The following is a 13,182-nucleotide window of genomic DNA, read 5'->3' as shown; positions in this document are numbered from 1 at the left end:
AAGATATAGTACAAGCAAATACTTAGAAAAAAAGAAAATGCAAACTGAGTACTATGGGAAAAAAAAATCTGAAGTAGTTTTTGGTTCGAAGAATGACAACCTAAGCTATCGACAAGTTGCAGTCATGAAGTCACGTGACAGGATCGGAATATTTTTTCAGATTGAGTGATACGCCTCAATGAAATAGGTCTACATAAGTAATTCACTTGTCTTAAGAATATTATAATTATCTTGATAGATATATTCAAATACTCTGAATAATATCATTTTCTAAAATCATGCGTAATGAACACCGATTTAGCGGTTGGTTAAAACAAATCATTACATCTACTCGCGCATAAATACACCATCAATGCTGAGCCTGTTAAAGCGCCAGTACCCGTACGTACAGCCATACACACCTTGATGCCGTTTCCGGCTTCCACTTCAAAAGTTAAGAACAAAATATTAGAAATATTTTTGATCCGATTTACACCAAATAAACCTTTAAAGTAAGGTATTTAGCATCGGATATTGTGCCGAAAATTCTAGATTGATACACTACATAGTTTTTCAAGTAAGCGTATCTTTAGTGTAAACCAATTATGTTGATTGACAGGCGAGCTCAGCTGCGTGCCTCATTTTATCGATGACGTCCTATCCTTTAAACGTTTTTTGAAGATAGCAATAGAACTAAAAGAAATAATGTCGAGATTTAGGGTATTCCATAATAGGGGGACCCATGACCCATGAGGGGGACCAAGAGACTTTGATTTGGCTGAAGTCTTAGAAAAGCGTACATAGAAAGTAGTAGAGTTTCTAGTATGAAAATTATGTCGATTAAATACAAAGGAAAAATAATTCATCAGATGACTTGGGTAGTCCTTTATGAAAAAAGCATGAATTGGCCAATACTAAACCCGGAAGTAATTTCTCATTTTGATATTTTGAAGAATTTTGACCTAAAAACTCCCCATGAATTTGATACTTTTTGATTTTGATGAAGATTCAAACATTTAAACCGTAATTAGAAGCATAATAAAGTTTTTTGACGATTGATATAGTAATCTAGCGTGTCTTTAGTTATGAATATCGACAATCTAACATGAATTGTGAGTATTCTGACTCTCTAGGGGGTCTTTTTGCACTGGACCCCAAAAAGTGACACCACCTAGTAGACCCCCTCTTTCAAAAATGGGAAGTTTAATCTTTCAGCACTATTCCGTGGCGATGACTGTAAACTACTACTTTGCGAAGTTTCAATGCCCTATATACAATAGTTTGGAAGTTATGAGGATTTAATCAGTTAATTTCATTAACACGCAAATCATCTGGCAAACACAAGACTTAGCAATAAAGCTGCCGGCAGGTTAAGGGTTAAGGATATAATGTGTTGACCCAAAGCTTGCGCTCCTTCAAAATAGCCGTACGTTATTAACTGATGAGAATAATTTCGATGAAATCTTTGTATGCTTCCCAGTGCAACATTTAAGCCAGTGAGGCAGAAACCCATTATCGCTGCCATGCATTGATTTTGTGTTTCCTTTCAGTTACTGGATTTCAAAAATGAACTGGTCATGCATGCACTTCCGTCAAATGTGCTCCTAAAGCTCACGCTGTTGTCAGGGAAAGTGTATCGTAGGTAAGAACCTATTGTCTATTTCAATAAATATACCTTAAAGTTATTTATAGTCATTTGTAGCTAATTTCATAGCAAGAGCCGCAACCAAATAAATGCATCTTGCCTTTTAATTTTTTGAATTGCAACTCCACAAAAACGCAGCAGAAAAACAAACTTATGGGTGCTGCCATTTAATCAAGCCATCTAGCGGCAGGTTTCTGAATTCTATACGAAAAGCTAAAAATAATCTGCTATAAGAAATGACGACAAAAGTTTACAGGGCACTGTATGATGTGAAATAATCTGTCGACGAAAGTCGACCGGGCACTGAAAGAGTTATATTGAGTGGCTTATGGATTTGATATATTGATGAAATGAATGTTACAAATTAAAATTTGTGACGGATCTTTGACATATGAAATGGGTCAAATGGATCAATTGTGTTCATCTTTATAGAATGGTTATGAGAGTAACTTTCTGTTAGCTCATGGTGTAACCACTGGATATACTGAGCAGGAGCCAGTTTCATGAAGCGTAAATAACCCTTAATTATGATTAACACTTTCACTGCCACCTAGTGGTTAAGGTCCGTTCGCCATTGCCAAGGCTAATTTTTGACATTATACAATTTATATGCTGCCAGCACTTTTTGTACATTGATAAACCAATACATTGATCTATTTTAGTAGAAAAAACCAATAACGAGATAACTCGTCACTGGCAATGGTGAAGAGATTCTCTACTCTTTCTTGTCCCCATTGCCAATGAAAAGTGGGAAAATCAAATAGAAATCTAAAAGAATAAAAGTTTCATTGTAAAGGTGATATATAATGATTTTAGTCATTATATGCTCTCTAAATATTGGCCGGAAAAGATTCTAAAATTCTTTGCTTTCTGAAGATTTTTATGAAAAAATTTCAAGTGTTCAGCAGACTTGAGAGTAAGGGGGAATATCTTGTTTAATACCAGAGGACAAAGGTCGAAAATTTAGAAAATATTACCAATTTTTAAACATTTTTTTCCAATTTTTAACCAAAATTGGAACAAAATATGACATTTATCAATGACTTCACGTCCCGCTACGCGGCCCGCTCCGCAATCAATAAATTTTAAATTTTGTTATAATTTTGATTAGAAATTGGTAATATTTTAAATATTTTCTAAATTCCCAACCTTTCAACCTCTGATATGAAACAAGATATTCCCCTTACTCTAATGATTTCATATATGATATAGATTTACTATGTTTTTAGTTGTTGAAATTATATTTCTTTACTAAAAACATAGTGAATTACTATATTTTAATTATAAAAGTGTGAGTAAAGTGCTAGCAAAATAATTTAGATTTATAACATTAAATGTTTATATTGATATAAGTTAGATTTTAAAATATAAATAATCTAGAAAATTCATTTTAATAAAATTTTTGTTTTATAAATGAAAGAATTAGAACCCAAATAGAAAATTGAAATAAAAGAAACTGATAACTTATTTTCACTATTCAGTGCTTCATCTAGCATTAAAAAAGGGCAGGGTGCTGATTTCAAATAAGGGCATTTTTGTGCGTGATTCCATCGGAGCAAGGGCACATAATAACGCGCTCACGTCTGTTTTAGGGGCAAACTGCAATGTTCCCTATTGCATAGAATCGAGGTACCCCCTACTACGATTGAGGACTAGAAGCTATGTTTAAATCTGATCATGCCATGAGTGACACACTTGACCACAGTACATCCTTACACCTATGCCTGTCAATGAACAAAAGTTAATCTAGATGATTTGGAAAACCAGTTGCAGACAAAAAAATTGCAGAAAAAAGCAATCTCACGTAGCAAATACAGCGAAAAAGAGCCAGCAATAGTGTATAGGCCTACATGAAATGGCATATTTTTAATCATAGAAATATCAAATTAATTGATTTAAATTGATAGTGTTAGTGATTGGCAATTAACTGTTGATAATTGGTAAGCAGTCAGCTTAAGAACACATTATTGCTATTAGGCTACTCAAACTAATTGTCTGTGCGAGTCTCTCTGTGAGTTCACCGAAAGTTTTTCACCTTGTATATAAAAAATTTGTCTAATAGTCAAGATAAAAAGATCCAGAGCATCACGATGTGTTCTAAACGAAACAATCAATCGAATATACACTACCAGCTTTACAACGGCATTCGCTAGAATGATTGGCAGTAGTTTGGAAGTCAGCCAATTTCCTGGAAACTTAAACTAGGCCACGCGTCTGAGGCACGTTTTCACACGATGCACACTGACTGCAGAACATTTGAATATAACCACTGATCACATGAGCTACTATCGTTGATATCATACGAGATATTTCATAGCCGTCGCAGGAAACTTACTAACAGTCGGATGCGTCGGCTTATTTTGAAAGCCCTGACTCATTACTCGTGACTGACAAGGGCAGGATGGCGGACCTAGGGCAAGTGATGAGGGCACAAGGGCGAGCATGGGACACATCTGAAGGGCACAAGGGCGGCTATTTTCAGGGGCGGGGCATACCGCCCTTCAATTTTTGGCTAGATGAAGCACTGCTATTTAATGTTGAAAATTACATCTCAGCAACAAATTGAGTGTATGGAAGACAATATAAAATCGGTTGTATTTATCTAATTAATTAAATGTTATTAAATGAATCCTATTCAATTACTCAACTAATAGATACTTAAAATGATAATGGTGTTAAAAATCCTAAAATATTTAATACAGTTTCAAATTATAAAGGAAATTAAGATGAAAAAATAATAAATATTCTTGAAATTCCATTTAATGAAAGAAATGATGATTTGATACTTTTAGGATCAACATAGGTAAACAGCTCATATTTTGTCATATGGAGGGAAATAGGTGGTGGAATTGAATATGGCAAGTTTCGACCATCAGCTCTAAGCCATTTGGATGTGCTGGGAGAAAATGTGCAAAATTTCAATGGATTTTTCCCCCATTCTACTAATCGATGCTTGACCTAGTTTCATGACATCACAGAGAAAGCCCTTCACAAGGGCATCACTTGGGAATCCCTCTAGAAGGGCTTTCCTAGTGACATTATCAAGAACTGTTCTCTACCATGTACTTGTCACTCATAGGGAAAACCCATTACCATGTAAATCATCAAAGTTGAACATGCTTGCTACAAAGTGCACCATGATTTCATCTTTATCAGCTGTTCGTTATTGCAAATCCAAGAATAAATCAATTTTTGTGCTCAAAACTAAAATGTCTAACTCGGTTGATCCTACTGGACCCATGGTCCTTTATTTAAGGTTATAATGATATGATAAACTTGAAAATTGAAAAACGGCAATTGAATTACTTCAATTTTGATAATAAACAAATTATTTATAATGAAAATTTTGGAATTTAATGTGAATAATAAATCTATTAAAGATATTGGAATTCAATGTTGTTTGGATAATGCATTTTCTTAAATTCAATCCTAAAGAAAAAGTGTATTGTTATTGTGGGGGTAAATATTTAAAATCAAATAGATCAAATATATCAAACAATTAAACATAAAAACTATGAGAAGAATAATAATTACTATATTGAAAATAGATTGAGTTGAAATATTAACATATTAAATTATATGTTTCAAACATACAAAAGTTAAACATTTTAATACTAATAGAATATTAAAATTAAATCTTAACCCTTTCTATACCACAAAGTGTCTCCGCTGCTGTACCGGAGGGAATTTAGGGATTTATAGGGATATATTTGAGGCTTCATAGAATAGTTACCAAGGTATCTGACACAGAAAAATTATATAGCATGTTGTTAATAACTTTTGGGCCAACGAAGTAGACATAAATAATTTGGATATAAGTGAACTTGAGGTCAAGGTCACATACTCCAAGATGGCTGCCATGAAAAAAATTCATGAAAAAGTTTCAGATAAACTACTCTGTCTGAAAATGCACTGATCTATTCAATTTCAACTGAAATTGTATGCCATATATCCTTAGTGTATGTAGTAAAAATTTCAAAGCAATAGAACAACTAAAAAATTTATTTCTCCACTCATTTACCCACTTTTCCACCGATGAGTCGGAAGGCCGGATGTAAGAGGTTTCATTGGGGTATAATTTCAGGCCTCAGAAAATTGTTACCTATGTATTTGACACTGATATATTATATACCATGGTGTTGATAACCTTTGGGCTTACAAATAAGACAAATAATTAGACGAGAAGATACACAATATCCGTGTGTGATGACGACGAGAGAAATCCCACAATAACAAAGCCAACTAATTCTATTTCTATTTCACTAATTCTATTTCTTCGTGCTTTTAGGATTTGCGACCCCCTTTTTTCTCGATGATGAACTCACCCAGATCAGGAATTCCCTTAATTAGTTAGCTTATCCTAACAACCTTTTGAATAAAGCTCTCTTTTGAGACCGTGTAATTCTCATGTTTCGCGCCCTCAGAAACAGCCCATCGTCGTACCTTTTGTTCCTTTTTGGAAAAATCAAAAACCCCCCTTCATCTCCTTAACAAACAGCTCGTTTTCATTTACAATGATAAACTTAGTCATAACTTAACTCACAATTCCTGCAAAACGGAACCTTTGAACATTGTTGTATACAAAATACCTTGTAAAGTATGTAATGAAATATATATTGGTGAAACTGGGCGTGATTTGAACAAGCGCCTCAGAGAAAATAAAAATGACATAAAAAATTTCAAACCCGAGAATGGAGTAGCTAATCACGTTTATGAAACCAGTCACATTTTTGATTTTGATAATGCCGCTATAATCTTTCCCTGTCCCGATAAAACCAAACGTCACATTATGGAATCTGCCCTTATTATTGAAAATATTGATAAATGTGATAATTTGAATAACGGTTTTTCTCCTCACAATATTTTGATCTGTAAATTTCTCGCTTCACTTGTACCCCCATTATTCTAATCCCGTTAGCTTGTTTTTCTCCGTTTGACACTTCACTCACTCACTCCCTCACTCATTCCTTGATTATCCCTTCGATGTTCTTGCCTTTTGTTTTTGTCTGATTACCCCTTAGTTTTTCTGCCTTTGAACCCTCTGGGCTTTGTTGGTTTACCTTTGTCAGCGATATGAAGTTGGCATTGAGCCAATTCATGTAAAATCGCGGTACATTTTTTTATGTGAGCATTTGTTTCATTGGTTCTCGGCTTAAACGACGTATAATCGATGCGATTGAATACATGACGAACCTCCGTCGATGACATGGTCAACATTGTTAAAATTCTACGAAAAACTGTTTTTGGCGGGAAAATTCTTAGCTCTAGCGTATAAAATTGCAATGACCTAGATTGGGAGGCGTTGTCTCTACGAGCGAATGTGATTGGCTGTTTTTGGGATATACGGGGAATTCCGGCGCTATTGAAATAATTATGGGAAAGCCAAAGAATGGCGAACGTTTCATTGGACTAGGTGCCGTATACATGCGAATTTCAAATGCTCATTGCTGGTGAGAAAGTAATTATTATCCCCATAGGTATCGTTTCATTTTAATACCCGGTGATTGATTTGATTGACATTGAAGTGTAAGTGAACATTCACTTACACAAGGCCTCCACGTGCGCGCGGAAATCATTAGACTAGACTGTTGCACACACAAACACACGTGCATACAGTATACACTACTATAGTGATACTGTAACGCTGCTTGCTGGCGCGTTTGACATTTCGTCAGCAGAAGATGAGCGCTGTGTTTTCTGTTTGATGGAATTTGTAGTAAATTGTAATTTCTTGTGACCTGAAAACACTAAGCAGCAAAGTATAGGTATAGGTTGAGGTCTGAATATTGTAGTGGTAAATTCCAGGATTTAAAACGATCTAATACGCCGATTTCTTACTGCACCAGTATTTTAGCTTCCGCGGCCATACATTCAGCCACCCTCAGATATGTGACATCATATGAATTTTATTTGAATATTTTTTCATATTATGAAAAATATTTCTTTGAAAATATAAAATAGTTTCCATGCCGGCCTGATGATGGCTAACAGTTGTTAGCCGAAACGTCGCTCCTCAAATACAATCATTGCGATATAGAATTTTTTAATCTTGGCTTTGTTATTGTGGGATTTCTCTCGTCAAGACAAATAATTTGGATATATGTGACCTTGAGGATGGACAGTTCTGGTTCTTCATTTTTGTTATTGGGTGTCCATTGCCATGACAACCGGATCAACAGGGTCTAAAAAAATTGTCACTGATTTCATTTTCTTCATCAAGATCATCGCCGGCACTTAACCTATTTTTTTTTACTAAGTCTTATCATCTGAACTACTGCTGTCATAGTCGTTGTCACTCTCAATTTGTTCACTACCAAATTCCAAGTCACCAGCCTCACTGTCAGCATCATATACGAGCTGCTGAACCATTTCATCCAGCCAAATTGTTTTTCCTGGCTGCTGCCATCTTGGATATTTTATGCAGATGGCAGCACTGGCTGATACTGATAGATATGCCCTTCTAGAAGAAGGGTTAAGCGATACCGTATCACGGTACAGGTATGCTAGCTTGCCAATTTATACCATATGCCATGCGGTAGTAGTATTGTAAGGGTTAAATATTTAATTATATGTTTTAAATATATAAAAGTTTAACATTAAAAATGATAATGAAATATTGAATTTGAATCTTTAATGTAAAATTATATGTTTAAAATGTATAAAAGTTTAATATTTTAAAAATGATTAATAAAATATTAAATTTGAAATTGAATATTTAGGATTTAATTTTTAAATCTTTGATTAAAGATTTAAATTTTAAATCTTTGATATTAAGTTATATGTTTCAAATTTATAAAAGTTTAATATTCTAAAAACTATTAGTAACATATAAAGACTAAATTTTAAATGTTAAATTATATGTTTCAATTATATGAAAGTTGAATATTGAATTAATAATTAATGAAATATTAAAATGAAATCATAAAATTATATGTTTCAAATATATAAAAGTTAAACATTTTAAAGACAATAAAATATTAGAATTAATTATGAGACGAGAAGATACACAATATCCGTGTAAGATGATAACGAGAGAAATCCCACAATAAATTCAGCCATAACGAGAAACTTGAGTAGAAGAGTATATATATTTGCACAACGTTTCGGCTAAAGACTATTAGCCATCATCAGGCGTACTGAGAACAGGAGAATATTACAAGATATTTATACAAGACCAAAACAATAGAAAACAGAGTGAGTGATTAAAATATTGAAAGGGGAATAGATAAAAGTAATGACATAATGCTGAAAAACAATGGTAAAGTAAGCATAGGCAAACTAGGGGCAATGCTGATTAAAGTAATTTATTAACAAAGGACACAAACTAAAGTGATTAAAACGTGAGGACAAGCTAAAGTTTAATCAGATGAAAAGGCAATCACATGAAAGGCAATAATCAGAGAGAGAGTGGAAACAAACTAGCAAACGATGTTCAAGGCAAAAACAATGGGGGAATTAATATAACGGGTGTACAAGAGAAGCGAGAAATTTGGAGATCAAAATGTTGTGGGGGGAGAAACCGTTATTCAAATTAACACAATTTCCCGAGTTTTCGATAATCAGTGCTATTCCATAATGTGTCGTTTAATCTTTTCCGGACGGGGGAAAATTATGGAGGCATTTTCAAAATCAAAATTGTGGCTGGTTTCGTATATGTGATTAGCAACACCACTTTCAGGCTTAAAATTCTTAACATCATTCCTATGTTCACGGATGCGCTTATGTAAATCGTGCCCGGTTTCACCATATATATTTTGTTATAAACTTTACAGGGAATTTTATATACACCAATGTTCAGGGGTTCAATTTTGGGGGAGTTATGAGTAAGATTATGACTAAGTTTGTTATTATAAGTAAAAATGAGTTGTTTGTTTAAGAGATGGAGGGGAGTTTTAGATTTTTCTAGAGAAGGAACAAAAGGTACAATAATAGGCTGTTTACGCGTGCGGGTCCCTTGAGAATGACAGAAATGTGAACGACAGGCTCTCAAGAGAGCTTTATTCAAAATGTCGTCGGGGTACGCTAATTTATTAAGGGAAGTCTTGATCTGGGTTAATTCTTCATCCAAAAAAGGGGGTCACAAATCCTTAACGCACGAAGGAATAAGCCTTGGGCAACACTGAGTTATGTTATAAGCAGTGAAGGAGAAATTATGCAGGCATGATCCAGAATGGGTATTTTTCCTATAAACTGAGAAAGACAAACAACAACATCTAAAACTCCCCTCCATCTCTTAAACAAACAACTCATTTTTACTTATAACAACTAACTTAGTAAAACATATAAAAGTTAAAACATTTGATAATAATAGAATATTAAAATTAAATCTTAAATATTCAGTTATATGATTAATAAAATATTAAGATTAAATTTTAACTATTAAATTTTATGTTTCAATTATAAAGAAGTTACATATTAAATTAGCAATTCATAAAATATTAAAACGAAATCATAGAATTATGTGTTTCAAATATATAAAAGTTAAACATTTTAAAAATAATGAAATATTAAAATTAAATCTTTAATATCCGATTGTATGTTTTAAATGTTTAGATGTTTTAAATCAATGTTTTAAAAATAAATAATGAAATATTAAATTTGAATCTTTAATATTAGATTATATGTTTAAAATTTATAAAACTTTAATTTTCTAAAAATGATTAATAAAATATAAAGATTAAATTTTAGATATTAAATTATATGTTACAATTATATAAAAGTTAAATATTGAATTAATAATTAATAAAATATTAAAATGAAATCATAAAATTACATGTTTCAAATATATAAAAGTTAAACATTTTAAAAATAATGAAATATTAAAATTAAATCTTAAATAATAATATTCTATATAATAATTGATAATTTTTTAATATTTAATATTTTATTAGTCATTTTGAGATTATTAAACCTTAATAAATTTGAAACATAATTTAAATTTAAAGATTCTAATTTTATATTCTATTTATCATTAGAATATTAAACTTTTATGCATTTGAAACATATAATTTTATATAAAAGATTCAAATTTTATATTTCATTATCATTTTTAATGTTAAACTTTTATATATTTAAAACATATACATGAATATTTAAGATTTCATTTTAATATTTTATTATTATTAAAATGTTTAACCTTTATACGTTTGAAACATATAAATTAACCCTTTCAGTGCTGACTTATTGATACCCTACGTTGCTGGAGATTAATTTGAAAATTTTGAATGATTCCACCCTAGTGTGCTGAACAATGGGAATACCACTATAGTGCGTCTACACTTTACTTTATGATTTAATTTGGAAAATTCATTATCTGAATATATTGAATTCCATTATTCATTATTATTTCAACTAAATTTCCTTGATAATCTAAAACTGTATTAAATATTTTAGCATTTTTTAACCCCATTATCTAAAGTATCTATTTGTAAGTTATTAAATTTGATTCATTTAATAATATTTGATCAATCAGATAAATATTACCGATTTTATATTGTTTTCCATACACTAAATTTGTTGCTGAGATGTAATTAAATAGTGAAAATAAGTTATTAGTTTCTTTTATTTCAATTTTATATTCGGGTTCTTCTTTCATTTATACAACAAAAATTTTATTAAAATGGTATGCGTGGTATGTATGCGTGGTATGTATGCGTGGTATGTATGCGTGGTATGTATGTATGGTTTGTATGTATGGTTTGTATGCATAGTTTGTATTGGAAAAGCACTACAGTGTGTAAGCCGTAGCAACCAACCTATTCACCCTGAGTTCCACTTTTAATTTCTATTCTCGGTCGTCGTCCTATTAAAAAGTTTCTTTCTAGTTTTTATTTTTAACATGCCTGGAAATCCCAGGATATTTATAGGCCTACCTGAGGGCGCTGCGTGGCTCCGTGCATGAGCCGTTTCTTCAATTATTGACGTATGTAATAAGTTTTTATGGCATGAAGCGTTTGTCTGACTCACTATTTATACAATTATTGACATACCGGTAATGTTTGTTTGTATGTAGGAGACATCGCTGGTGATATCAAACCGAAGATCGTCACTGACGGATTTTCAAAATATGTCGGCTACAGGGCGGCAATCTTTTCATATGGGCAGGAGATTTTACAGGGGCTGACATGAAGATCGAAGGGGTGGGCCGCCCCTTAAAAACGCCTAATGGAGAACACTGAGTACAGGCCAAGGGACAAAATGTTATAGGGCTGTTTTCCCAATTTGACCTTTAGGCGGCGCTGTACAGGTCATACTTGTAAAATCTTTAACTTCCTACCGGCCCTACTATTATAATGTGATGTTGACAGATCTTGGTATGTCAATACTATGGGCCAAGGGCTAAAAAGTTATAATGCAGTTTTTAAGATTCTACCTGGGCTGCTGTATGCATGGTGCTTGTAAAATTTTCAAATCGCCACTTGTCCTAGAATTATCGTCCAATCTTGACAAAATTTGGTGTGTCAATATTATGGGCCAAGGGCTAAAATAAAATGATAATGAGCCGTTTTCCCAATTTGACCTCTAGGAGGTGCTGCACAGGTCACATTTGTAAAATCTTGCTAACTTGCTACTAGTCCTACAATCATTATCCGATCTTGACAAAGCTTGGTATGTAGATACTATGGGCCAAGGGCTAAAAAGTTAGAGAGCCGTTTTTGGATTTGAACACTTGAGTGCACTGTGTAGGTGGTCCTTGTAAAATTTAATCATCAAACAGCGGAGCTGTATCAGCCGACAGGCTGCTTGTTGTTCTCTTTCATTCACAATCATTTATCTTGATTTATGATGAATAAATGAATTTGAATTTGATTTCGATGAATACAAAACAGAAAATAGCCAATCAATTCACAAGATAATAGTATAATTGATGGGATATTAGTAGGGTAGTAAAGCAAAGGTCGGTTGTTAGCATCAATCAAACGAGCTCATATTTTTTCTGTTTAGAAATATGCTGATTTTAGCCGGTTGTGAATAACACATTTCCCAGTTTGTTTAGGGTTCAAAGGAATTAATCTATGCAAAAAGGTGTGCACATTTAATACAAATAATGTAGGCTAAATCAGAAAAATGAAATTCCTTTTCAGCGTGAATGAAAATCGTACAGGCAAATGTAAAACACCAACCACTTAATACTGTACTACAGTATAATCTACCTATGCTCTAAGGCCCCTGGGCCTCTTGCTACTACCTGTTTATAACTATTTTGTTCAAATTCAACATTTTAGTGTGAGTGACCTCCATACACCACTGAATGAATTGGTGCGCATGGTTAGTGTTTATTCCAAACCTTGGGGAGAAAAAAGTACCGCTCTGAAAAAGTTGCATGATGATTATGAGAAGAAACAAAGGCAGCTGAATATTGCTGTGAAGCGACTGGAAATCATTGATGCTCATGTGAGTGATACTTTAAGTATGGCATTGAGGTTAGGCTAATTAGGGTTTTCTGTTATTGCACAGAAACCATCTTATAATTCTGTTGATTGTTATTATTATACCCTGCGACAAAGTGTAGGGGGTGGACTGAGTCAGGTTGTCTGTCATCCGTCCGCGGACACAAT

At 33.0% G+C, this 13,182-nt stretch overlaps 1 protein-coding gene across 9 annotated transcripts in view; it reads left to right on the top strand.

Annotated features, from left to right (window-relative positions):
* The window catches only part of LOC141915380 (uncharacterized), a 200,005-nt gene that overhangs the window by 40,902 nt on the left and 145,921 nt on the right, over nucleotides 1–13,182 (top strand). For 8 of the 9 annotated variants that reach the window (XM_074806882.1, XM_074806881.1, XM_074806885.1 and 5 more), the window contains 2 exons: nucleotides 1,530–1,621; nucleotides 12,850–13,018. In XM_074806882.1, coding sequence (XP_074662983.1) covers nucleotides 1,530–1,621; nucleotides 12,850–13,018 — 261 coding nt within the window. Of the gene's footprint in view, nucleotides 1–1,342; nucleotides 1,406–1,529; nucleotides 1,622–12,849; nucleotides 13,019–13,182 lie in introns of those variants that run through there. The other variant, XM_074806886.1, reaches the window with a different exon arrangement.

This window comes from Tubulanus polymorphus, chromosome 1 (genome assembly GCF_964204645.1).
Source record: "Tubulanus polymorphus chromosome 1, tnTubPoly1.2, whole genome shotgun sequence".
In the NCBI taxonomy this organism is placed as follows: Eukaryota; Metazoa; Nemertea; class Palaeonemertea; order Tubulaniformes; family Tubulanidae; genus Tubulanus; species Tubulanus polymorphus.
The sequence above is the reverse complement of the archived record's forward strand: the minus strand, read 5'-3'. Positions and strand labels throughout refer to the sequence as shown.